Below are 26,543 nucleotides of genomic sequence, written 5' to 3' on the forward strand. Positions count from 1 at the left end.
CCGAGCGCGGCGACGCGACGTAAGACCCCGGGCGGGGCGACGTGCGCAGGCGCGGTCTGCGGGGAACCGACCGACTGCTCCGGAGGGCAGACATGTCGGGGGTTGCCGCTGTGTCGCGCCTGCTGCGAGCCCGGCGCCTAGCGCTGACCTGCACGGTGAGTGTCCGCCGCGGGCGGGGCGCGGCAGACACCGGGTCCCGGGTCCCCTGCCTCGCGGCGAAACGCGGGGGAGGGCCCGCCACACGTTCCGGAGCCGGCCGGGCGGCGGCGCGGTGAAGGTCACTTCCCCGTGGCTGCCCGGGGCCTGTCCGGGAGCCCTGCGCGGCTGCGAGGCTTCTCGCCCAGCCGCGGGCGCGCGCTCGAAGATTTGGCTGCTCAAGGTCACGCGGCGGGACGTGCCCGGGGCGGCCGGACGGCAGTGGGCCCGTGAGGTGCGGTCTGAGCAGCGCCCCGGCACTCGACTCGGCCTTGCTTCTGGGGCTTTGCGCGGCCCCTGGGCACTGACCGCAGAGCGGCCGGGGCGGTCGCGGGGGCCGGTGTCCTCCTGAGCGTTTCCTGCGGAGCCCCGTGAGACCTACTCGGTCGGTCTGGGCTGTGCTTTCCCGAGGCCTGGCTGCTGGACCGTGTCCCTTCCACTCCTGACAGTTAAGTCTTATGAGTTGATCCTCTGGAATTTTACTGAAGCACTGAATTTAGAGGGTTTAGTTACTTGGTCCCGTTATGTGAACTTGCCCAGCCACCTAGTTAGTGCTTTAATTACAAAGTAAAAATCGCAGTGAGAAGCAAGTCTTTCAACAATGTAGACTTTATTTGTGCCTGTAATTATACCCACAATTTTTTTCTTTTTAAAATTCTGGTATTAGAGGTTATGCTAAATGTGAGGAAGTTGAGTCGGACATTCTGCCAACCCCAGAAAGTGTTTTAAATGTTGTCCCATGTTGTTGATGCTTACTGAGCAGAGGTTCCCCCCAGCCCCCCAAATCTTGGGCTCTAAGACACAAGGGTAGCAGGGGGTCCAGAAGCAGATGATGAAGTCCATGGTCAATGGGATAGTTTTAGTCAACCAAGCATAAGCAGACTTCTGAGTGGGCCCTTCTTGTTAGGTGAGATGGCAGTTTGGTCTGGTGGTCACTGGGGAAGAGTGGACAGGTCTGTCAACCTGGACTGGAGCCAGATGATCCTTACTCCAGCCTGCGCCTGCCCTTCACCCATCACTTGCCCTTTGACAGTTTATGTACGTGTTGCTGTCCTTTATACAGGCTGGGCTGGAAGGAATTCAGCTCTGAGGTTTTAGCTGAAAGTGAAAGTTTCACAAACAACAGATTGGCGCCTAAACCTCTCCTTTTCTGTTGGCTTGATTGGAAGTGATCTTAGTGCAATCTGCTGTTAACTGCCAGCACTGTGCTTCACTGTCTCCATGATTCTTCATCAGGGGCTTGTGTTCAGGTGCTTGTGAACAAAATGGCGAGAGAAAGTTAGCAAAATTAAACCACAGGTTAGATCTACCAAAGATGGTCTTGAGTTTTAAAGTCTTTTATCTTGATGAAGGTAGCTTTTAAAATTATTTCCACCTATGTAAATTAATCTGTCTCCAGGCTGCTTAATGGAGTTTAAGGTTGGCAAGAACAGAAGCAGCAAATTAGCAGAACAAAAAAAGAAAGGAATTCATAATCTCCCACTGAGAAATGTTCAAGGACTGTACTCAATAAGGATAATTTGAATAAAGTCCACAGAAGATTTATCTTTATCCAATTCTGTGGTGTTTTCAAGTCATATTTGCAGCTACTTTTGAGTTACAAAATTATCAAACCTATTTTGCCTTTGTTTCCTTTTTAATTGTCCCAATGTACTGACACAAATTTGCACACTATTTGAAAGTAGTTAAATCAAAAGGAAGAGTAAAACCAGTAACCTTAAATAGTTGTTGCTTAACTTCAGGTGATATTTTTCCATTTTCAACAAGCTATTCAAGAATAAATCAATTTATTCTAATGTATTGTTCTGAATATGTGTTAGTGGCATATCTAGATTTACATTATTTAGGCCACTGTAGTAACTAGTAACCTTTTGTTTTGTTTCTTGGAATAATTACAATGGCACTGGCTTTCAGTTCTACATTCCATGTCCTGTTTTTCCTGGTTCATTTGAAAAATTGTGGCTGATTTTGGTATGTACCTGGATATTCATCTTAGTTTGGAAGCCTGGAAATTTTTTCCCAAGGATCCCTGGATCATAGGGAAAGTATAGGATCTGGAGCCAGCCAGGCAGATCCAATACCTTGGAAAGACTCCACTGCTCTGTGGCATTAATGAGGGTTCTGTGAGGGAACATGTGAAACTTGTGTGGTGTTCCTCTGTGCCAGGACCTGCAGCTCACAGCCTATCCTCAGTTATCATGTGAATGATGTTTTAAACATCCTTACTTTAAAAACCTTTAAATTTTAAGTGAAGGTAATTGCACATAGTAGCAAAAAAAAAAAAAAAAGTCAGTGAGTACAGAAGTTCTTGTAAGTGAAAAGAAAGACGACCACCTCCTTCCCAGACCTGTTCTCTAGTGGAATCAGTTCTGAACTGATTTTGGTATTGATGCCTGCTGTTTACCTCCATTTCTCTAGCTAATATGCAGGTGCATTTTGTCCATCTTAGACATTGATTTTTGCTGGTAAATAAGGGTTTAGTTCTCCTGCGGAGGTATGGGTCAGCCATGGACTGCCGCAGGGGCAGGGGCTTTGGGTGCAGCAGACCTGGGTATAGCATAAGCCCTCTTGAAGGAAGTCGCCATTAGCCCCCCATAGGGCCACCAGAACTTACACAGGACTGGGGAAACAGACTCTTCGAGGGCACAAACAGAACCTCGTGTGCACCAGGATCCAGGAGAAAGGAGCAGTGACACCCCCCGCCCCACCCCCGACAAGAGACTGACCCAGACTTGCTTGCAAGTGTCCAGGAGTCTCCGGCAGAGGTGTGGGTTGCCTGTGGCCTGCTGCAGGGTTGGAGGTACTACCCTCAGGGGCACTGAGGGTAGCAGGAGGTCACCATTATTTTCATTACTTCCACTATAGTTTGGCCCCAGGTAAATAACAAGGAGGGAACACAGCCCCACCCATCAACAGAAAATTGAATTAAAGATTTACTGAGCATGGCCCCACCCATCAGAACAAGACCCAGTTTCCCCCTCAGAAAGTCAGTCTCTCCCATCAGAAAGTTTCCATAAGCCTCTTATCCTTCTTCATCAGAGGGCAGACAGATTGAAAACCACAATCACAGAAAACTAACCAAACTGATCACATGGACCACAGCCTTATCTAACTCAATGAAACTGTGAGCCATGCTGTGTAGGGCCACCCAAGACGGACAGACGGGTCATGGTGGAGAGTTCTGACAAAACGTGGTCCACTGGAGAAGGGAATGGCAAACCACTCAAGTATTGTTGCCTTGAGAACCCCACAAACAGTATGAAAAGGCAAAAAGATAGGACACTGAAAGATAAACTCCCCAGGTCAGTAGGTGCCCAATATGCTACCAGAAATCAGTGGAGAAATAACTCCAGAAAAGAATGAAGAAACGGAGCCAAAGCAACAACAACAACCAGTTATGGATGTGACTGGTGATGGCAGTAAAGTCCAATGTTGTAAAGAGCAATATTGCATAGGAATCTGGAATGTTAGGTCCATGAATCAAGGCAAATTGGAAGTGGTCAAACAGCAGATGGCAAGAGTGAACATCAACATTTTAGAAATCAGCAAACTAAAATGGACTGAAATGGGTGAATTTAACTCAGATGACCATTGTATCTACTGCTGTCGGCAAGAATCCCACAATGAAGTGAAAGGCAAAGGAGAAAAGGAAAGATATACCCATTTGAATGCAGAGTTCCAGAGAATAGCAAGGAGAGATAAGAAAGTCTTCCTCGGTGATCAATGCAAAGAAATAGAGGAAAACAATAAAATGGGAAAGACTAGAGATCTCTTCAAGAAGATTAGAGGTACCAAGGGAATATTCATGCAAAGATGGGCACAATAAAGGGCAGAAGTGGTATGGACCTAACAGAAGCAGAAAATATTAAGAGGTGAAAAGAATACACAGAAGAACTATGCAAAATGATCTTCATAACCCAGATAATCACGATGGTGTGATCACTTACCTAGAGCCAGACATCCTGGAATGTGAAGTCAGGTGGGCCTTAGGTAGCGTCACTACAAACAAAGCTATTGGAGGTGATGGAATTTCACTTGAGCTATTTCAAATCCTAGAAGATGATGTTGTGAAAGTGCTGCACTCAGTATGCCAACAAATTTGGAAAACTCAGCAGTGGCCACAGGACTGGAAAAGGTCAGTTTTCGTTCCATTCCCAAAGAAAGGCAATGTCAAAGAATGCTCAAACAACCACACAATTGCACTCAACTCACAACACTAGCAAAGTAATGCTCAAAATTCTCCAAGCCAGGCTTCAATAGTACATGAACCGTGAACTTCCAGATGTTCAAGCTGGGTTTAGAAAAGGGAGAGGAACCAGAGATCAAATTGTCAACATCTGTTGGATCATTGAAAAAGCAAGAGAATTCCAGAGAAATATTTGCTTTATTGACTACATCAAAGCCTTTGACTGTGTAGATCACAAAATACTGTGGAAAATTCTGAAAGAGATGGGAATACCAGACCACCTGATCTGTCTCCTTAGAAGTCTGTATGCAGGTCAAGAAGCAACAGTTAGAACTGGACATGGAACAACAGATTGGTTCCAAATCAGGAAAGGAGTACGTCAAGGCTGTATATTGTCACCCTGCTTATTTAACTTATATGCAGAGTACATCATAAGAAAAGCTGGACTGGATGAAGCACAAGCTGGAATCAAGATTGCCAGGAGAAATATCAATAACCTCAGATATGCAGGTGACACCACCCTGATGGCAGAAAGTGAAGAAGAGCTAAAGAGCCTCTTGATGAAAGTGAAAGAGGAGAGTGAAAAAAGCTGGCTGAAAGCTCAACAATCAGAAAACTTAAGATCATGGCATCTGGTCCCATCACTTCATGGCAAGTAGATGGGGAAGCAATGGAAACAGTGACAGACTTTATTTTTCTGAGCTCCAAAATCACTGCAGTGACTGCAGCCATGAAATTAAAAGACGCCTGCTCCTTGGAAGAGAAGTGCTGATCAACCTAGACAGCTTATTAAAAAGCAGAGACATTACTTTGCCAACAAAGGTCAAAGCTATGGTTTTTCCAGTAGTCATGTATGAATGTGAGAGTTGGACTATAAAGAAAGCTGACCACCAAAAATCGATGCTTTTGAACTGTGGTGTTGGAGGAGACTCTTGAGAGTCCCTTGGACTGCAAGGAGATCCAACCAGTCCATCCTAGAGGAAATTGGTCCTGAATATTCATTGGAAGGAATGATGCTGAAGCTGAAACTCCAGTACTTTGGCCACCTGATGCAAATAACTGACTCATTTGGAAAGACCCTGATGCTGGTAAAGATTGAAGGTGGGAGGAGAAGGGGACAACAGAGGATGAGATGATTGGATGGCATCACCGACTCAGTGGACATCAGTTTGAGTAACTCTGGGAGCTGGTAATGGACAGGGAGGCCTGGCGTGCTGCAGTCCATGGGATCGCAAAGAGTCAGACTGAGCAACTGAACTGAACTGAAGGGTTTAGTTCACTTGCCCTACTACCCACATCCTCAGTTTTCCCATTGATTATGCAACCACTTTCAGAACCTTTACTGTGTAGTTCTGTAATTGTGTAGCTTGTACCTGTTCTTACAGAGTAGCTTCTTGGTCCTGATTCATAGGGTGCTGTGCTAGATGAGGACTCTCCACTTTGCTCAGTTGGGGAGATAAGTATCTCTGCTCTTCTCACTTGTGGCTCTCTCTATTCTCCCGATTCAGTGACCTGTACTGTTATGCTAACTCTGTTAATATCTTAGGTAGATTTCTGCTTTCTTTTTCATGTTGCTCTGTTGCAATATTTTGATATTTTTGTCTTCAAAAAACGTGAGATTAATAAGTGGCATAAAATGAGTTTTATCTAAAGACAGAAATTGGATTAAAATTAAATTGGACTCTCCAAATTCTAAAATCACTCCCCAAATCTGATTTAGGTACAAAAAATAGTGTTACTGTTTTCCATGGGGTGATAATGTGATAATTTGTTACAGATTTTATTACAGTAGCTACTGCTTTTTAAGCTAACCATGTGGGTGTGTGTGTTTGTCTGTCTTTATTCAATGTGAACATCCCAGAAAGAAGAAATAAATACTTAGGGAATCTCACAGTTTCTATTTTAACTTTAACTTGGTATCACAAAGTATACTATTCTTATTGGTACTGTTAGCTATATTTTTATTGTTCAGTTCAGTCGCAGTACTTTATGATATCTTCAAGAACATTTGTATTAAAATTCCTTCAGGGACTTGGTTTATGTTAAAATATGAATTTACCATTTAAGAAAGTATAATAAAGCTGGAGAGTATTCTTTTAAATTCACATCTGAAGGAAAAAAACTTAAGTTTTGTCAATAAAAACAAATGTACTGGGAAAAAAAAACAAATACACTTAACATTACCAATGAAAAATTCAAAAATATCACTCTTACCAGTTCGAATCTACTTAAAAATGCAAGAAACTACAATTTTTAAGTAGAGCTATTAAAATAAACTCAGATGTTTGCATCAACCACCACTCAGTTTCTGAGTTAGAGGGAACCTTCTGCCTCTGACGTTCCTCGCTGGTGGTCAGCCAGGTTATCCAACCCCTGCCAGAGTTCCTCATCTTAAAGAAGTCTGTCTGGTTTCAAACAACATATTTGCAGTTCATTTTGTATTTGAAAATTCTCCCTATAATCCACATGTGTTTGTCCCAAAGCATAGTTTCTTTTCTCCACAAAATTGAAACATCTCTTCCAATTGAAGAATAATTGAAGACATCCCTTTTGTCATTGCTGAATGTATTTAGTTCCCAAAACTGTTGTTCAGAATATTCTACGTCTCTTTTACCAGAGTCTGCTAAAATGTGGTAAGCAGAATGAAAAGACTTGTTCCCTAAATTGCATACCTTTCTTAGTCCGTGAAGAATGTTGCCTCTCTTGCTGGGTTGTGATTTCATTGCCACCCTTTTCTTGGGTAAATGGTTGTAGGAAGGGACGTTTTCGCTGAGGCTTGCAGTTGTACAGGTTGGCCAGGGACAGACCAGGGACAGGTGTCCAGGCAGGGGGATGGAGGCGAAGTGTGACAGGCAGGGACATGGCTGAGCCGCTGCAGGGGTGGAGAGGGCGACGCAGGACCAGGAGCGTCTCGGGGCCTGGATGCGCGTGTCCATGAAGGGTCAGCCCCGGGCCTGGGACAGCCTGTTCTGCAGCCTCACTGCCCCCTCCTCACTGTCAGTGCCTCTTCCAGTGAACCGCAGGCCCCATGTACAGGGTGGGGGGCCAGTGTGAAGAGGGCTGGGATGGACCCGGGAAAAGCACTTGGTGGTTTGCAGAACTGCCACTTAGGCAGCACAGGTGTCCTTCCCATTCTCCTCTAAGTACTGTAAGTCAGGAAATTTGAAAGTGTGCCTTTTACATTTTCTGGGTCATTGAATGTCCTGTCTGGAAACAAGCTTCATGTGGAAGGGCCTTTGCTGGTTACCACTTCCTCAAGCCGGGCCTGGGTCCTTAGCCCCTGCCTTAACCCTTCAGAGCTAAGAGGAGGGTTCCAGGAAAGGTTTCTGGGTGAGAGCGTGCACCTGGGTCCATGAGAAGGTTCACGACTTAGGAAATTAGAAGTCCCCGGTTCTCTGAAGACAGTTAGCCCTCCCTCTTTGTTTCAGAAGTGGCCAGCAGCATGGCAGACAGGAGCCCGCAGTTTTCACTTCACCGTTGATGGCAATAAGAGGTCGTCTGCTAGAATTTCAGATGCGGTAAGTTCAGGGCTCTTTGTTTTAAGTGATTTTCTTGACTTAGCAGAGTAGTGTTCTATACCAGTTTTTTATGTACTTGAGTAACACACAGGTTTTTACTTAAATTCTCTTTTTAATTCGTACCCAAATTATTTTTGATATGTTAGTAATTATAGTACAGACATGAATATAGATACTGATGTTTTTGCTTGTAGCTCTTGGGTATGTATAAGCAAATGAAACGTCAAGTGAAGTAAACAAAATAACAAAATACAGATGTCAGGTGAACAATGTTTACTGGAATGCGAGGTGACAGACACCTTCTCAGCTGAACGTGGGCTCCTCTGTGTCTACAAGGCCCTTCCTCACTCTGTTGAAGAAACCGGAATTTGCTTTTGAGGCCCTTTTCATGGGCTCACAGTGGTGACTGAGTGCTAGTTGGCACCTTCTCAGTCATAAATACAGTATGGACCTGGAACATACTTGGGTTCTCGGTGGTCTCCCAGGTGAATGGACTCTGCTTATCTAAATGAACATTTCACTCTTTTCATGAGAAACTTGCAAAGCATGGTCCATACTACTTTATAAGCTTAGCTTTGTCTAACCATGTATATACGGAGTAAGCATAAAAAGAAAAGGTACAAAATGGTAACTGTAAAGAGAAACCATAGTTGGAACCGGTGTTTTGATCTGTGGCGTTGCCCTACTCTCCGTCTATGGTCCCATGCTGTGAGTTTCCAGCCTTTCAGCTGATGGTGGGTGTCCCGGCTCCGTGGATCGGTGCTCTGCCGTGATGGGAGCACCCTTTTGACTTGAGGATGTGCCCACCGAGTCTGCCATTGTCGCCGCGGCTGGTGTGCAGCCCGGCACGATGGAGGCCCTCCGGCGGTGGCAGCAACTCCTGTGTGTTGAAGTCCTTCACCGTGACCACAGCCTCAGTGTCCAGCCTAGTTGAACTAGTGATTAACGGGGACTTTTCTTTTCCAGATTTCTGCGCAGTACCCAGTCGTGGACCATGAGTTTGATGCCGTGGTGGTCGGTGCAGGGGGGGCAGGCCTGCGGGCTGCGTTCGGCCTCTCCGAAGCAGGTTTCAACACAGCCTGCGTCACAAAGCTGTTCCCCACCAGGTCCCACACTGTTGCGGCCCAGGTATGAGAAGGCGCTCCCGTGCTCACAGTGCCTGTGAGGTGCCGCTCAAGGAGCCCTGCCCTGCACCGCGCCCCCTCTGCTCCTGGCACTCGGTTCCCAGGGCTCTCTGCCCACTGTCACTGCCCACCCCCTGGGGACGCGTCCCTCCTGTTTCCACTCCAGTCACGCCCCCGTACCTGCCCCCATCATGGTGTGACCACCTCCCCTGCACTCGCCCCACGTGAACGAGCAGGCTGTGTGCTTGCCCTGTGTCTGCCGGAGACGCAGGGCCAGCCTCCAGCGCTGGGGACGGGCTCTGATGATGGCACGAATGTGCAGCAGAGAGCAGTGACCTGTACTGCTCTGGATTTAGGGAAGGGGGTGAGTGAGGTGGGAACTTAGGTGACTTTATGGTTGTGGTTTTTCACCCTAGGCACACTGTAGGTAGTGCCCGGCTGACATGCAGTGAGTATCCTAGGGTCACACGTGGCTCTTTTCTAGTATTTGGGCACATTTCCTCGTTGGCACAGCAGAGGATGTGGTGACTCTCTGGAACCAGTAGAAGCTCCTGTCACCATCACACCTGGAGCAGCAGCGTTCTTCAGCCACCGAGCTGTCCAGATACTTTGTTCAAAAACTGTGCTTTTTAAACTGAAGAATAAGTAATAAACTTCTGTGGCTAATTCATCATCTAAAAGGAAGAATAGATATAAACAGATTATTTTAAGTAGTATTACAAAAATAATACAGTTTTCAGGTAGAGTGCAATATTAATAAAACGGAATGAAAAAAGGGTAGCATGACTTGAATGCTGGTTCTCAAGAAAAGAACGTTTAATTGGGGAAGGATAACATTTGTGTGTGCACTAGGCTATGTATTTTTGCACTATTTATTGAGAATTTTTACTTAATAGATAAGCAAAACTCCAAGTTTGACAAAACTGTTGGCAAGTCTGTGGGGAAACAGGAATTTTTTTACATCGCTGAGGAAAATATAAATTTATATAATCCCTTTGGAAGACAGTTTGATTTTCATTTCATTTTTAAACCAGCTTTCTATATTCTGCTACCCTGGTACTTAAGATTTCTTTTTTCTATCAGGAATGTGTTTGGGTTTGGAGTCGGAGGAGGGAGGAAGGAATGAATTAACTCGTGTGTGTCTGGCCGAGGCTCCTTGCTCTATGCTAGCATCGGTTTGGTAGCAAAACACACAGGAGGATGAGGGAGAGCAGCACCAGCTGAGGAAGGAGCTTAGGAGAGTCTTCCTGAAGAAGTTACGCTTGAGTAACAGTTGGGGAGAGGACGGTTAGAGAAAGTGTCGTGTGTGAAAGACGCTACCTGAAGAGGAGATAGCAGATTGAAGTTTGGGGGTGGGGTGGTGGCCAGCTGCTAAAGTTTGCTCTGTGCTGCGATCTCCTCGGTGACTGACGGGCTGGCGGTGGGGTGGGGGGGGCGGGGGCAGGGGGCAGCAGGGGTGGAGAGTGTGGCTCTGAGCCTCAGCAATGGGCACTTCCTGCCTTTAACCCATGCGCACAAGCACTTCTGGGGACACTGTCATAAAACAGTAGACAGCTCTGAGTCCCCTTTATGTGCCAGGCTTGGTAGGAAAGAAGCCTCAGCCGGGGGGACCTCAGCCGACACTCCAGACAACTCCCCGAGGGCTCAGGCCCCATGCCCTTCTCCAGGGTGAGGCGCCTGAGGCTAGGGGGCTCTAAAACCGGACCCTGTCTCTGCAGGGGGGGGAGACCTGCTTCGGAGTCTGCCAGGCGGTGTGATCCCTCACAGACACTGGCACTCGAGGAGCTGGCTCTATCCGCATCTGTTCTGTCAGGGGCGGTGGGGAGGTAGGCTGACGGTGCAGCTGGGCTCCTACTGTGGTTCATGGGCTGCTGTGTTTCAGGGAGGGATCAACGCCGCCCTGGGAAACATGGAGGAGGACAACTGGCGGTGGCACTTCTACGACACCGTGAAGGGCTCTGACTGGCTGGGGGACCAGGACGCTATCCACTACATGACAGAGCAGGCCCCCGCCTCCGTGGTGGAGGTGCGTCCTTGCTGGCTGCGGGCACGGCGGCGGCAGCCGGAGGCCAACTGGCCGGGCGGCAGTGAGCTGCCAACACGGGAGGGCTGCTCCCCGGGGCTGACGTTCTCATAGAGGGTGTTCGTCCTGGTCTGCAGATTGGTGTTGAAGTTCTGGTGTCGGTTAGCCGTGAGTGTCCAGGTCCTGTAAGGTTCTAGGTGTCTCCTTTTATGTTCCTCAGCTGGAGAATTACGGCATGCCCTTCAGCAGAACTGAAGATGGGAAGATCTACCAGCGTGCCTTTGGTGGACAGAGCCTCAAGTTCGGGAAGGGTGGGCAGGCCCACCGCTGCTGCTGCGTAGCTGACCGCACCGGCCACTCGCTGCTGCACACGTTGTACGGAAGGGTGAGGTGCTGGGCCCACAGGCGGTGAGGGGCAGCCTGGCCAGGCGTGTGCAGGGTGGGAAGCAGGCCGCTCTGGGCCAGGTCACTGTCAGCCCAGGGGTCGCTTTCTAAGCAGCAGAGTTACTTGGTTAGTTGTTAATTTGAAAGTGTCTGTTTTTGGAAACGTAAGTGGTGGTCATTACATGCCAGGTTTGACCCTGGCCTCTGTCATGAAAGTACAAGAACAGAACAAGCATTTTGAGGCTTTTTCCCCACCTCTGAGTTCCTAAATTGATTGATTTAATACTTAACTGTTCAGTCTGACCTATGACTTGAGGGACAGTGGTCACTGGATAATCAGGGCCAACTTTGGCCCAGTAGTCAGTATTCTGAACAGTGCTGCTTTTGAACTCTTGATTTGCAGAGGGGCACAGATCATTGATTTTCAAGTCAGAATTGTGTGTCACGCAGGGGGCTGGTGGTTTGACAAGTGCCCCATCCTTTTCCAGGGCTGTCAGATCCCAAGTCCGGGCTGCACAGTCCAAGATAAACCCTCTGCTGTGGTGGAAATGTGCTGAGCGTCTCGTTTTACTTGGACTCGGCCACGTGGCAGCAGGCCCCACATAGCACAGCCTGGTCCAAGTTGGACCCCCATGGTCCATGGCTCAGCCCTGGCGGCGGCCGGGGGGAGCTTGGTGCTGCCTCTGGCGCCTCTCAGGGCTGCCTGGAGCTGAGATGAGCCCTACGTGCAGCCCCCTCTCCTGGGCTGTGTTCTTTGTACCAATGAGCTGGCATTTGTGGCTTGAAGTCTGCGGCTTCTTTTTGAATCCATTGTTCCCCCCGGGTCTGCCTGATCCCTCTCCCCTCAGATCGCGGTCTCTAACTGGTCAGGTTTACAGTGCCACTACAAATGCAGGATCCCTTTTTTTTCCGTTTTCTCCCCCTTTCAGTCTCTCCGCTATGACACCAGCTACTTTGTGGAGTACTTCGCCCTGGACCTCCTGATGGAGAGCGGGGAGTGCCGCGGTGTGATTGCTCTGTGCATAGAAGACGGGTCCATCCACCGCATCAGGGCCAGAAACACCGTCATCGCCACAGGGTGAGAGCCTGCCTTTGTCATGTTCAACTTCTCTGCAGGCGAGCTGCATTTCGGAACTTCCTGTTTCTAGTGAGAATGGAGGCATCGCGGGGCGGTGGGTGCGGCCCAGGCTTTGGGTCACCTGCTGGGCTTGTACTGCTGCAGGCCTGAGGGGCGGCCCCAGCACCTACCTCAGGCATGGTCAGAAAGAGTCAGCAGTTCCCAGCTGGGAGGACCCTCGATGAGACCGAGGCCTGGAGGGTCATGTGATGCTTTCTGGAGTAACATCTCTTCTGCTTTGGTGGGTGCTGTGTTTATACTGGTTTCTGGGATAGATAAGTGCTGTTTATTCACATGAAGAAAACGAGTAAAATTCCATCTTATATACTGTCAGGAAGTGAATCCATAAACATTTTTATGTTTTACTGTAAAAGGAGCATTCTTTCAGAGAATCACACAGCGCAGACATGCCCTAAAGCACAGGCGTCCCTAGGCTCCGTTGCTGTGGCCAGGGCAGCTCGTGCAGACGCACCAGAGGTGCTGCCCAGCGCGCGGCCCCGAGGGAACACGTGTGCTGTAGCCTCTCTGCCGACCTGTGTTTTCCAGCGGCTATGGGCGCACCTACTTCAGCTGCACGTCCGCCCACACCAGCACCGGCGATGGCACCGCCATGGTGACCAGGGCTGGCCTGCCCTGCCAGGACCTGGAGTTCGTGCAGTTCCACCCCACAGGTAGGACGCGTCGGGCTCCTCGTCTTTCAGGTGATCAGGAACTATGGGAAGGCCTCTCTGCAGTTACAGGTGCTTGCTTTCTCGGATCTCAGTCCTGAATCATGGCCTCCCCGAGGAGCTTCTTCCCAGGGTCCTCAGGGCGGTGAAGCCAGCATCTTAGCTTCACCTCATCTTAGCGCGCTCGCGATGCGACGCAGTGACTGTTGGCTGCCCCTCTCCTCGACGAGGCTGTTAGCTCCCCTGGGAGGCCAGAGCAGGTCTGCTGCTTTACCACTGTCTAGTATTGCCTGGAGAATTCCACGGACAGAGGAGCATGGCAGGCTACAGTCCACGGGGTCACAAAGAGTTGGCCACATCTGAGCAACTAACACTGACATTCACAGCGCCCAGCACGCGGTAGGGCCGGAGGGAAGGCGTTTGAGTGGAGAAGCAGCACACATGAACTTCGGGCTGCCGCAGTGACTGAGTGGCAGGCGGGCCAGAGCCACCCCGAGGGAGGCGACTCGGGCATGGGCGTGGGAGGGGCCGGGGAGGGGGCCAGGGACGACCTGTCAGCCGCGGAGCCACCCCGTGCTGAAGAACCAGACACACTCTGTCAGTGTGTTCTTTCCGACCCTGGCGTGAATGAGAAAAAGCAGTGTATTAGGTGGTAGTTTTATTGCTATTTTTAACCAGTAAGATATCTGAGACTTCTGATTTCCTCTGTAGTTAGAGGTTTTTCTCTTTTTTTTTGCTTCCTTTTCAATATATGAGAAATAAACTACTGGAAGAAATGGCCATTGAAACTAGGAAGTCTGAAAATGACAGACAGGAATTTGCATCTAGTTCTAAAAGCAAGGTAACCCTTTAGAGCACTAATCGAAGTGTTAGGCTTCAAACTACAAACTGCATCCAGCTCCAGGCGTCCTTGTCCTCATCACCTTGAGGGAAGTCGAGGGACAATCGAGATACGGCGCAGCTCCCCCTCCTGCTGCCAGACTTGGGTCTGGGCTCTGCACCTCCCAGCATCATGTTGGCGGGCTAGTCTGTGAAGCCGGGGAGACTTGGAGTGTCCGTGGTGGGCACAGCCTCCGTGAGGGCTGCCACGATCTGCAGGCTCGTCCGTCATCTAGTTGCTGCCGACACCAGCTTTCCAGCCAGGCTTCCTAACCTTCATCAGTCAACACAACTCCGTGGTGTTGAACAGTTAAAACCTGAGCTGTTAAATGTACACTTTGCCATGTTGAGAGGGTGCAGCACAGTCACGGTCGGGGCATTGAGCAGAACTGCGTGGATGCTGCAGCCAGGCCTTCTGTGCAGCTGGGCTGTGCCACTTTTATGCTGTGGCATCGCCACCTGCCTTGGCTTTTTCTCTATCTTCTGCTCTCCTGGGAGGTGTGCTGTTTGCACACCCTTTCCTTCTCCCAGAGTATCCTGGGAAAAGCATTTGCATCTGAAGTATAGACCCAGCGATTGTTAGGTTGTAACTGTCTCGTCGATTGGTTCTTTGCAGGCATATACGGCGCTGGCTGTCTCATCACGGAAGGCTGCCGCGGAGAGGGGGGCATCCTCATCAACAGCCAGGGTGAGAGGTTCATGGAGCGCTATGCCCCCGTCGCTAAGGACCTGGCGTCCAGGGATGTCGTGTCCCGGTCCATGACCCTGGAAATCCGCGAGGGAAGGTCTGTGTGGTCATGCGCCCCCATCCTCTGGTGGCTGCGGTTCGTGTCTGCATTTCAGCAAGGGCTGGGGGGCTCCTGTGTCTGTCAGCTTGCTGCTCACCCTGGAGACCGCATGCAGTTGCCTCTGACAGTTGTCTGCTAGTTTATGGTCTCCAGAGACCTGTAGTTTGAGAAGTTTAGCAGTTAGCTGTGACTCCTTCTCAGATCTGTGGACCAGTTCATGTGTGTGTGAGTGTGGTGGCTTTGTGTGCTTAGTCACTCAGTTGTGTCAGATGCAACCCCATGGACTGTATCCCGCCAGTCTCCTTTGTCCATGGGGGTTCTCCAGGCAAGAATACTGGAGTGGGTTGCCATGCCCTCCTCCAGGAGATGGTCCCAACCCAGGGATTGAACCCAGGTCTCCCGCATGGCAGGCAGATTCTTTACTGTCTGAGCCACCAGGGGAATTTAACGGTGAGCTTCCAGTGCCTGTTGCTTAACCCTGGGTGGTTGGGGGCTCTCAAGGTGAGTAGGATTTGTTCTTTGTGAAGCAGTGTGAGGTCTTAGCTGAGGTGAGACCTCAGGTGTCAGGTGTGAGGTGCCAAGTCTCCCTGACACCGTGCCAGCCGTGGTGATGCTGGTTAAATGCCTGGGTTGTGGCCTCTGGAGGCATCGTGTGTGCACAAGAAAGAAGGCTGGTTGTTCTTTGGCGTGAAAGGACTAATGCATTCACCCAGCAGAACACGGCAGATTGTGACCTCCCGACACTCAGGTGTGAGCCTGGTGAGGGTGGGGTGTCCGCCGTGTTAACAGCTGCATCCCAGCACCTGGGGCCCACTTTGGTGCTTGGCTGCCGAGAAGAGATGCCCCAGAAAGGTGGCCTTAGTGAAGGGGGCGCTTTCTCCTGGATCAAAGCAGGTGTTGCCTCACGCACCACGAAGATGCTGTGACCTCACATTTTCTGGATGTCGTTCTTGACCTGTTGCCTTGCTGTTCTCTTCCCCCAGAGGCTGTGGCCCCGAGAAGGACCACGTGTACCTGCAGCTGCACCACCTGCCCCCGGAGCAGCTGGCTATGCGCCTGCCCGGCATCTCAGAGACGGCCATGATCTTTGCAGGCGTGGACGTCACCAAGGAACCCATCCCTGTGCTTCCCACCGTGCACTACAACATGGGCGGCATCCCCACCAACTACAAGGGGCAGGTGATCAGCTGGGGACCCCCCAGAAGTGCTGTGTGGTGTGATGGGTGCTGAGCAGGTGATTGGCTGGGGGACCCCCGCCCCGAGAAGTGCTGTGAGCTCCGGGTGCTGGGCCGGTGATAGGCTGAGGGGACTCCCCTCCCAGAAGTGCTGTGCGGTGTGACGGGTGCTTCTGCTGGAGGGCGGGAGGCCTTGGTGCTCCTCCAATGTTTGCATTCACGCCTTAATCAACTGTTAGCATTTGATTAATTCTTCCTTAGTCATATATTAGATCGTTTGCAGTTTTTCCTACATGAGTGCGTGCTTTCAACAGTAATTTGTGAGCTCTTCACAGTTAACTCGTGGATGGTTTGCAGCTCACAGAGAGCCTTTTAGTCACTGTCAGCCCCTCGTCCGGTGAGGTGGCCTGCGCTGACGCCTCCGGCCCTCCACCTCCCTGTTGAGTGCCCTCCCGCCTGCTGCCCTCCCTGTGCCACACCCACAGCTGGAGTGGGGCTGCGGGGGCACGTCAGGTGCGGGGAGGGTCTCCTGGGCATCAGATTGCCGTCCTTAGACCTCAGCAAAGGTGGCCGGGGAGGGGGTGGGGCAGTGTCTCGGGGGCGGGGGGAGGGGCTGTCCAGTCTCTTCTCCATTCTCTATCCTTGCTGAGGGGAAAGGGAGCTGGGCAGACCGTGCTTGCTAATCTTGGTCTCTTTCCCCAGGTTCTGAGGCACGTGAATGGCCAGGACAAGGTTGTGCCCGGCCTGTATGCTTGCGGGGAGGCCGCCTGCGCCTCAGTGCATGGTGCCAACCGTCTGGGTGCAAACTCACTCCTGGACCTGGTGGTCTTCGGCCGGGCGTGCGCTCTGAGCATCGCGGAGTCCTGCAGACCCGGTACGTGCTTCTTCCAGGAGCCTAGCTATTTGCAGAGGCTTTGCTTTTTGGTCATATAGTGGGGAGGGGGCGGAGGGGGGGAGTCCTGGTTTTATCCCAGAGAAGTGAAGAAACAGAAATTCAGAGATTTTTATGGTGATAGACCCGAGACTAGACACAGGCTGGGTGGAGTTAGAAGAGTAACTTGAGTCAGGTGTTTCTGCAGTTGTTCTGCTCAGAAGTCACTCCTGGGAAATTGTTAGTTTGAAGGGGTTTATCAGATATTACTTGCCTGGTGTGAATTATCTCCAAAGAAATGTTTTAAATAGTAGGTATAAATGAGCAAAATACAACTACATCTCTTAAGGGAGAAAAGGATGAGTTGACGCAAACAAGAGAAGCCTGGGTCACAGCTCTCCCCTCCAGAGAGGCTGGGTTTCTACCTGTGATTTCCCCTGTGGACATAAAGTAACTTAATTTGCTGAGGAAGAGATAACCACGTGCTAGTCTGACAACAACTCTGGTGCCCACTTTGCTGAAGCTGGAGCCCGATAGCAGTCTCTCAGCAAAGGAGAAAATTCGAGGTTCCCTTTCTTTTGACCTGAGAAGAAGGAAGTTTTATAAGAATACCATTTACTTTTGTACCTGAAGGATTACACTATTAAAACTTTTGGAAATCAGCAATAAAAGGAACAAACTACCCACACATGTAGCAACATGGATGAGTCTATGTCAGGTGGTGCAGTCCAGACCCAAGAGGCCACATGAATGTGATTTTGTGTGTGGGGTTCTGGAGTAGGGAGACTGGGGCAGGAGATGGTGGGGTGGTCATTAAGGGCCTGGTTCTACTTGTGGCGAGGGTCACGCAGAACCAGCAACCACACTAAGTTAGGCTAAATGTTAAAATCATGGCAGTTTCAGCAGTCTGTATGTGTTACTGAAATCTGTAGATGTGTGCACCTAAGAGAAAAACTCAGTTTTACAGAACAACTTTTTTAAAGCATTCGAAACAAAAGGGAGCAAAGCCGCCCGCCTGGAGGAGCTCGGGCAGCGCTCAGCCTTGGAGAGAGAGTGACTGCAGGCCTTTGTCTCCTGCACATCACACCTATGTGCGATACCTTTTGCAGAAAATATATTTGTCATCCTCAAACAGCTTAAAAACCTCAAAAGTGTTTATCTTTTTAGAAAGGCAAGAACAGCAAATCTTGAGGTTTACATAAGAGGGTAAAGAGCCAGGATCAGCAGGAGGCTGTTAGACACCCCCGGCCAGGTCCTCCCATCCACCCCCCACCCCCTAAGTCTGAAAATCAGAAGAATTGGGCAGAGTGAGAACAGCTCTCCTGCAGGGTGCGGTGTTTCTCCTTCGCAGATTAGTAATGCAAGATTGATTTGCATACATCTAATTTTTGATCTTAAGATATGGTTTCTGTTCTGTTCGTGCAAAGATTACTTATTGGACACAGACTTTTTGCCAGAAATTTAGTCTTTTTGTTTACTCTTTGACCCCAAGTCAATAGATGCTTCCTCGGGGACAGGGTAGTTCAGGTAGAATATTATGTGTGCATTTTCCAAACTCCCTGAAAAGAGTATAACACATTTGGTGGGGTGGTTTTTGTTTTGTTTTTTTAAGGAGATAAAGTTCCCTCGATTAAACCAAATGCTGGGGAAGAATCTGTCATGAATCTTGACAAATTGAGATTTGCCAATGGAAGCATAAGAACATCGGAACTGCGACTCAACATGCAGAAGGTAGGAACCTGGAAAAGCTTTGGAGTGAGCAGGCCAGCTGCGTCGACAGCCCTGCCGTGGGGTTGCTGTTTCCCAGAGGCATGTTCGGGTCTGCGTAAGATTCAAGTGTGTGCTTTCCATACCGAAGGCTGGAAGGGGGAGCCCAGGGCAGAAACAGCAGCTCCCCGGCACTGGGACGTGGCTTTCTCTTTAATTTCACTTTAAAATGTAGGTACCTGTGGTTGGTGGCTTATCCCTCAGGTAACACAGATTTAGGTCAATTAAAAACAAAACAGCTAGGAATCCAATTATTTTAACATGGGGAATCTTGCTCCATGAAGGAGACTTTGCTCTGTCCACTTGAAATTTCTGTGTGGGAGCGTTTTCTGGAAAGAAGCCCGAATGGTTCCTGTGGCCATACACACAGACACCAGCAAAAGGGAAGAGGTGCATGTGGCCATTCTCAGAGGACTGTGGTTCTCTCTTCGCGAGTCTGGGCTTCGGGGAGGCCTCGTGGAGTGGGAAGGTAGGAGGGAACAGAAGCGTGGAGAAAGTCCAGGGTACAAGTTTCAGGATGAAAATCAGTAAGCCCTGGCATGTACAGCAGCATCCTGACTAGCTGGTATTCTTGTACACATGGGAGTTGCTTAGAGAGCAGGTTTTTTAAGTTCTCACAGACTTCATTTTAAAAGTCAGAGTAATAAACTCAATCTGAATTTTTTAGTTTTTCTGTTGAATATTTTATTTAAAAAAAAAAATGCCCAAGAGAAAACCTGAAGGTTTAACAGTTCTTGGCGTGGCTTCTCCGCGTGAATTAAGAGCTTACAGGTATCTCACGTCCCAGTCGATGCAGAGCCATGCCGCGGTGTTCCGCGTGGGAAGTGTGCTGCAGGAAGGCTGCGAGAAGATCAGCGGCCTCTACGGAGACCTGCAGCATCTGAAGACGTTCGACAGGGGTGAGTGCGCCGCGCCCGCCCGCTGTCACAGGGTGCACAGTTCTTGCTCAGTGGGCCCTGTTGCCTGAGGGCTGCTTTGTGTGCCCAGGAATGGTCTGGAACACTGACCTGGTGGAGACCCTGGAGCTGCAGAACCTGATGCTTTGTGCTCTGCAGACCATCTACGGAGCAGAGGCCCGGAAGGAGTCACGTGGCGCCCACGCCAGGGAGGACTTCAAGGTGTGCCTTCTCCCCGGGCTCCCGCGGCCCGCTGGGCTCCCCGTGACCCGTCAGCCCCCTGCGGCCCGCACTCCCTCCAGGGCAGTCTCCATGTGTTTCCCGCAAAGCTGTGAGGAGGGCGCCTTACTCTCCTGATCGCCTCCACACCTGTGTCTTCGTGTTTTTGGTACTCCAGTGCTTTCCGCCTTCCGCTCAGTGTCTGCTGCTGCCTCTAGGCCTGGACGAGGCGGAGGCGAGTGCAGCCGGCGCTGCTCACTGACTGACTCAGTGACCGGCCTGCCCCTGGTCTGGAAAGAGCTGTGGAGCCTCATCTCAGCTCACTGTTCTTTGAATGAACTGATTTTTACGCCAGGCTCACCTGCCAGATTCTGCAGAAAAGTGCATCCAGCACGTAGTAGTTAGATTTTCCTGGAAGGAGGTTTTTGGGGCGGCAGTCAGGTTAGGATTGGGCACATTTACTGGACCTGAGCGACAGACAGGCAGTCTTTTGTGTTTGGATGGCTCAGCTAGAGGCTGAGCAGGAAGAACTTTATTTTGATCCACTAGACACTGGTTGGAGCTGCGTTAGATTTGCCAGGTACTTAGAAGAGGACATTTGTGAGCACGCTCGTCCTGTGTGCCTGGGACAGAAACCTTTCCCGGAAGCTGGTTGGTTCCTATGGCTGAGATGTCGCCGAAGACAGGCAGAACCCCCTCACCTGGAGTGGGTTGAGGTTGGCGGGGCTCGCCCCTCCTTGGGGTACAGGTGCAGCAGTCAGGGAGGTGTCCATTGCCCCAGGCAAGAGGTCTGGCCTTGCTCAGCAGAAGCTGCAAGTGGGTGGATGTGTGGGGTTTTATTTGAAGAGGTTTTGTGCGTCTTATCTGTTACCACATGCAGGGTATTCCTTAATTGCATTCAGCTTCTCTTTAAAAGTTTTGGAAAACTTAAATGGCTAAGATTAGAACATTAAATTAAAAAGGCTGAAAGAGAAAGTTGAAGTCTGAAAGAGTACAGAGCAGAAAGACAGGGAAGGTATTTGATAAACTCAAGTGCATAAAAGACCAGTTAAATTCCAGTACCTATCCACTGATTGTGGAGAGAAAATGGAGAAGTGGAGTTCTGAGCTGTGCTGTGCTGCAGGCCTGCTCCCAGCCCTGTGGCTCAAGGGCCTGACCTCATCAGCGCTGTGGGGGGATGGGATGGACAGGGGCGGGTAGGGGTCCTTGACCAGGCCAGCCCAAGGTGAGGGGTTGGCAGTTTATCAGTAAAGGCCCACGGATGTGTCTAGAGGACTGGCCACTGGCCAAGGGATCCCAGATCTTGTTCATTTTATCTGCGTGTGGTGCGAGTTCTTGCCCTGTGCTCTTCTGGGTCAGGTCTGCACACTTAGTTTCAGTGGGAATGACGAGTTTGCCGTGCTTTCTGGTTGTCGGGCTGTATAGGGTATTTGTTGATGGCATTTTCTGAAATAAACTTACTTTCTGTGGCCTTAGGAGAGGGTTGATGAGTACGATTACTCCAAGCCCATCCAGGGGCAGCAGAAGAAGCCGTTTGAGCAGCACTGGAGGAAGCACACGCTCTCCTACGTTGACATCAAGACTGGGAAGGTGCGTGGGGAACGGGTTCCACCTGTCCACACGGGCACATGGCCTGGCCCTCGGGTGACGCCAGGTCAGCGTTCGCTGAACTGTGAGGAACAGTGTGGATTTCAGTTGACTACTGCCAGATGAGAGACATCACTGAAAACACACTGTCAGTCAGGCTTCTGCCTGGAAAGGAACCCAGCAGGGGCAGATGGTTCAGAGGGCCACCTCCTGCTTACCATTTTGAAGTAGTTACCTCAAGTATCGTGTGCATATGAACTTTCACTTAAAAGTAGGAAAAACTGCAAATACATGATTTACACATAATTAAGTGATGACAGTGTATACAAAGTTTTACCTGCTTTTGGAGCGTTTTCAGTTTAAGTTTGAATTTGAAGCGTTGAGAATTTGATACAGTGTTATTTTAATTGTTGTATTCCATATGTGAACTTACATAATCTCAAGTTTGTTACTGAAGAATATTCCAGTAAATACCTTTGTTTTTAAGTTCCTGAATGTGTCTGCACACCTGCTTTTATGATTTTTCAAAAGCACAAGAGTGTCGTGTGTACATTTCTCTGCTCATCACTGGCTCTTCTTTTTTTAAGGTTTCCCTGGAATACAGACCTGTAATCGACAGAACTTTGAACGAGACTGACTGCGCTACTGTTCCCCCAGCCATCCGCTCCTACTGAGGAGACTGAGGCATCCCCTCTCCTGTAATTATGTATAATAGCTCACGCCTGGGTTCAGGTCATAACCACCTTCTTGATTGTGTCCTTGACGGACTGAGGAGGCCATCTGATAGAAATTCCTACCAGAGACCAGTAACTTGCCAGTGATCACCAGCCAGGAAGTGTTCAGCCTGCCTTCATCCCTGCCTCCTCCTCCTGAAATAATAAAACTAGATGACACAAGTTACAGACTTGTGTTTATGTCCAGGTTCACCCACAATATTGTACTGTTTGACTTGAGGCATACTTATTGACCTGAAATATAAAACATAACTACCTTTCTATTCTGTTGCATCAAAGTCCAGAGATTTTGCTGTGGTGTGTGTGTAAGGCATGAGTTTTGGTGCTTGACAGCAAATGAAGACAACAGACATTACCTGCTAGATCTCAGCAGGCTAATGGTTTAATACCTGAACATGTGTCCTGAATAATTTAAATGACCAAACACTGCATGAAGGTGACATGGGCATAAATGGATCTTCCTCCCCCCGTGCAGGTGCTGCTTGGAGCCGCCCCACAAGGTCTTGTCTCAGGGTTGGGTTCTGTAGAATCCAGTCCGAGGCAATCGGGTTCCTTCATTTCAGATTGTTCTTCTAGGTTAGAGATTGCTCAGAACTTCTGGCTCAGTAGGTCCTGGGATTGGGCCTGAGAATTTGTATTCCTAATATGACCAAGGACCACACTTCAAAAACCGCCTGTGTTGAATGATGTGGTCCAACAAATATGAAGGAGTTAATTTTGAGGAGGAAAGAACGTGTGGAAAGACTGCATGACAACCTCAGACTACTTTGCCCAAGCCAGTGGGTACTATGAAGAAGTATGTGCCAGGGCATTTTGTAAGCTGGGTGAAAGTGTTAACATGGGCATCAAGTAACATTGAAGTGTTAGGACAAGGAATTTAAAGCTGGCATGGGTACCCCTGAGGCATGAGAGGGTAACAGGAAGGCTGATGGTTGCAAAGGATGAGGGTGGTTTCTTGATGTCACTGCCACTAATTCTGAACCAAAAACAAACCTGTCTTCATGAGTATTCTGAGACCAAGAAAACCACTGGGGAGTGGGTAATCTGGAAATGTAAGTCTCTGTGAAATTCCTTTAGTTAAGGAAATACAGGACAGAATATTTCATACTGAAAATGTTAAGCGAATTGACAAACCAGAGAAGTAAAAGAAAAAAGAAGAGTCAAGATAACAAGAAAATAGAATACTGCCCAGAGAGGTGTAGATAATTTCTAATATGGATCAAAAAAAGATATACCATAAAAGATTCAGACCTGCAATAGCTGTAGCCACATCACTGTTTATGTTTAAGGTCACTAAAATTAAGATTTTATTCCCCAGTCATCTTGGTGTGTTTCGAGTGCTCCAGGACCACATGTGCCTAGTTGCTGCCACGCTGGATGGCAGATAAAAGCAGTTCCATCACTGCAGGAAATTCTGCGGGCCAACACCAGTGTAGATCTAAACCTATACTAAACCTCTGTTCAATACATTGACTGCTACTCAGTAAAAAGCCAGAGTTAAAAACAAAACTGGAAGGTCACTGACTTTCATACTGGATTCTGGCAAGAATACTGGTTGGAAAGGAAGGGGGTAGGGCAGGCACAGTAAGCCTGTGTCCTGGAATTCCATGCCAGGCTGGGAAAGGCAGAGAGAAGGAAGGGTCTCCAGTGTGCAGGAGCCATAGTGGTCCTGATAAGCAAATAAAGACAAGTAATGAGCCAGAAGGCAGGAGGAGAAGGGGACGACAGAGGACGAGATAGATGGCACCACCAGCTCAGTGGACACTAGTTTGAGTAAACTCCGAGAGTTGATGATGGACAGGGGAACCTGGCATGCATAGGGTCACAGAGAGTCAGACACGACAGCTACTGAACTGAATGAGCCAGAGTGGCTTCCAGGGGAAGTTGGTAAGGTAGATGATACAAGATCTTAGGTGTGCACACACATGTGTACAAGGACAGGACAAGGGTGCATAGCCTTGGTTGCCCGTGAAACATGTTTCATGTTTATTGAGGGCTTCCTGTGCCCAAAGATGAACAAGGCCTGGGTTTAAAAGTGTTAGTGCTTGCACTCTGTTTAGAACCAATGTTCAGAAAAATTATAGGGATAACAGGCATTTTCCAATTAGAGAAATCAGACCAAAGGAAAGACTGGCCCAATAATTAGGGGGGTGTTGTCTTTCAGTTCATCTCTCTGCGCCACCCAGAATCACCATCTAAATGGAAAGCTTAGAACAGACCTAGTTAGGAGGGAATTGAATCCCAAGATGGGCAAGGAGATAGTGGCAAGCATATCAATACTTTAATGACTTCTGGCCCAGAGAATTCCATGGACTTTGTAGTCCATGGGGTCACAAAGAGTCAGATACGACTGAGCGACTTGTACTTCTTCAGCAGAGCCAGGGGTAGATGGTCAGCCTCTTTCTGTTAGCAGAGGGTGGTCGTCACTGTTGCTGTTCATCTGTGTAAGGTGGTGTCGGACTCCAGGCAACAAGACACCACCCCACACCCCACCAAATGGATGGCAGCCATCTGGCTAGGACTTGCAGGCTGAGTCCTGCCCTGGAACCCAGCCCAGGGACCACTCCCATTATCTCTAGAGCTGCAGTCTTAGCCATCAGGGCTGAGGTGAAAGTGCCAGGCTAGTCTCTGATGAATCCTAGACTCATTTGTACATACGGAAAGTTATGACCAACCTAGATAGCATATTAAAAAGCAGAGACATTACTTTGCCAACAAAGGTCCGTCTAGTCAAGCTGTGGTTTTTCCAGTGGTCATGTATGGATGTGAGAGTTGGACTGTGAGGAAAGCTGAGCACCGAAAAATTGATGCTTTTGAACTATGGTGTTGGAGAAGACTCTTGAGAGTCCCTTGGACTGCAAGGAGATCAGTCCTGGGTGTTCATTGGAAGGACTGATGCTGAAGCTGAAACTCCAATACTTTGGCCACCTCATGCGAAGAGTTGACTCATTGGAAAAGACCCTGATGCCGGGAGGGATTGAGGGCAGGAGGAGAAGGGGGCAACAGAGGATGAGATGGCTGGATGGCATCACCGACTCAATGGACGTGAGTTTGAGTAAACTCCGGGAGTTGGTGATGGACAGGGAGGCCGGGCGTGCTGCGATTCATGGGGTCACAAAGAGTCAGACATGACTGAGCGACTGAACTAACTAATGAAGGGGTATACATTGGGTGGGCAGGGAGTGGTATTTAAATCTTCAATTCCTAAATTAATCTCCCCTTTAAGACTGGCCATGGGACTGGAAAAGGTTTTCACTCCAGTTCCAAAGAAAGGCATTGCCAAAGAATATTCAGACTACCATACAATTGCACTCATTTCACATGTTAGTACAGTAATACTCAAAATTCTTCAAGCCAGGCTTCAACAGTACATGAATTGAGAAATTCCAGATATACGAGCTGGATTTAGCAAAGGCAGAGGAACCAGAGATCAAATTGCCAACATCAGTTGGATCATAGAAAAAGCAAGGGAATTTTAAAAAAAAAACTCTTCATCATTGACTACACAAAAGCCTTTGTGTCAGTTCAGTCGCTCAGTCATGTCTGACTCTTTGTGACCATGGCCTGTAGCCCACCAGGCCTCCCTGTCCTTCACCATCCAGGAAAACTTAACGAGATGAGAACACCAGACCACCTGACCTGCCTCCTGAGAAACCTGTATGCAGGTCAAGAAGCAACTGTCAGAACTGGACATGGAATGGACTGGTTCAAGATCGGGAAAGAAGTACACCGAGGCTATATTATTGTCACCCTACTTATTTAACTTATATGCAGAGTACACTGTGTGAAATGTGGATAATTCACAAGCTGAAATCAAGACTGCCAGGATAAATATCAACCTCAGATGTGCAGGTGGTACCACTCCAATGACCAAAAGTGAAGAGGAACTAAAAAGCCTCTTAATGATGGTGTAACAGGAGAGTGAAAAAGCTGGCTTAAAACTCAGTATTCAAAGACTTAAGATCTTGGCATCTGGTCCCATCCCTTCATGGCAAATAGATGGGAAAAAAGTGAAAACAATGGCGGATTTTATCTTCTTGGGCTCCATAATCACTGCAGTCAGTGCCTGCAGCCATGAAGTTAAAAGACGCTTGCTCCTTGGAAGGAAAGCTATGACAATCTGGTTGTTCAGTCGCTAATTCATGTCCAACTCTGCCGCCCCCTGGGCTACAGCACGCCAGGCTTCCCTATCTTTCACTCTTTTGGAGTTTGCTCAAATTCATTACCATTAAGTTGGTAATGCTACCTGACCATCTCATCTTCTGCCACCCTCTTCTTTTGCCTTCAGTCTTCACAGCAACAGGGTCTTTTTCAGTGAGTCGGCTCTTCGCATCATGTGGCCAAACTATTGGAGCTTCAGCTTCAGCATCAGTCCTTCCAATGAATATTCAGGACTTATTTCCTTTAGGATT

The 26,543-nt window shown here is 49.0% G+C and overlaps 1 protein-coding gene across 1 annotated transcript; it reads left to right on the forward strand.

The window, feature by feature from the left end:
• Positions 1-22,394, forward strand: SDHA (succinate dehydrogenase complex flavoprotein subunit A). The gene is made up of 15 exons (XM_043489136.1): positions 1-155; positions 7,810-7,899; positions 8,866-9,027; positions 10,906-11,049; positions 11,267-11,431; positions 12,360-12,508; positions 13,094-13,218; positions 14,711-14,879; positions 15,866-16,061; positions 16,760-16,931; positions 18,541-18,659; positions 19,483-19,594; positions 19,683-19,813; positions 21,287-21,400; positions 21,985-22,394. Exons 1-15 carry the CDS (start codon positions 93-95, stop codon positions 22,069-22,071), a joined length of 1,998 nt encoding a protein of 665 aa, XP_043345071.1. The 5' UTR covers positions 1-92; the 3' UTR covers positions 22,072-22,394.
• Positions 22,395-26,543: the final 4,149 nt, after the last annotated feature.

Source organism: Cervus canadensis, chromosome 16, assembly GCF_019320065.1.
Source record: "Cervus canadensis isolate Bull #8, Minnesota chromosome 16, ASM1932006v1, whole genome shotgun sequence".
Classification (NCBI taxonomy): domain Eukaryota; kingdom Metazoa; phylum Chordata; class Mammalia; order Artiodactyla; family Cervidae; genus Cervus; species Cervus canadensis.

Coding starts and splice junctions, on each gene's coding strand:
- SDHA (XM_043489136.1), top strand. CDS start 93: ATGTCGGGGGTTGCCGCTGTGTCGCGCCTGCTGCGAGCCCGGCGCCTA. Junction 156..7,809: donor GCCTAGCGCTGACCTGCACG/GTGAGTGTCCGC, acceptor TCTTTGTTTCAG/AAGTGGCCAGCAGCATGGCA. Junction 13,219..14,710: donor CGTGCAGTTCCACCCCACAG/GTAGGACGCGTC, acceptor GGTTCTTTGCAG/GCATATACGGCGCTGGCTGT.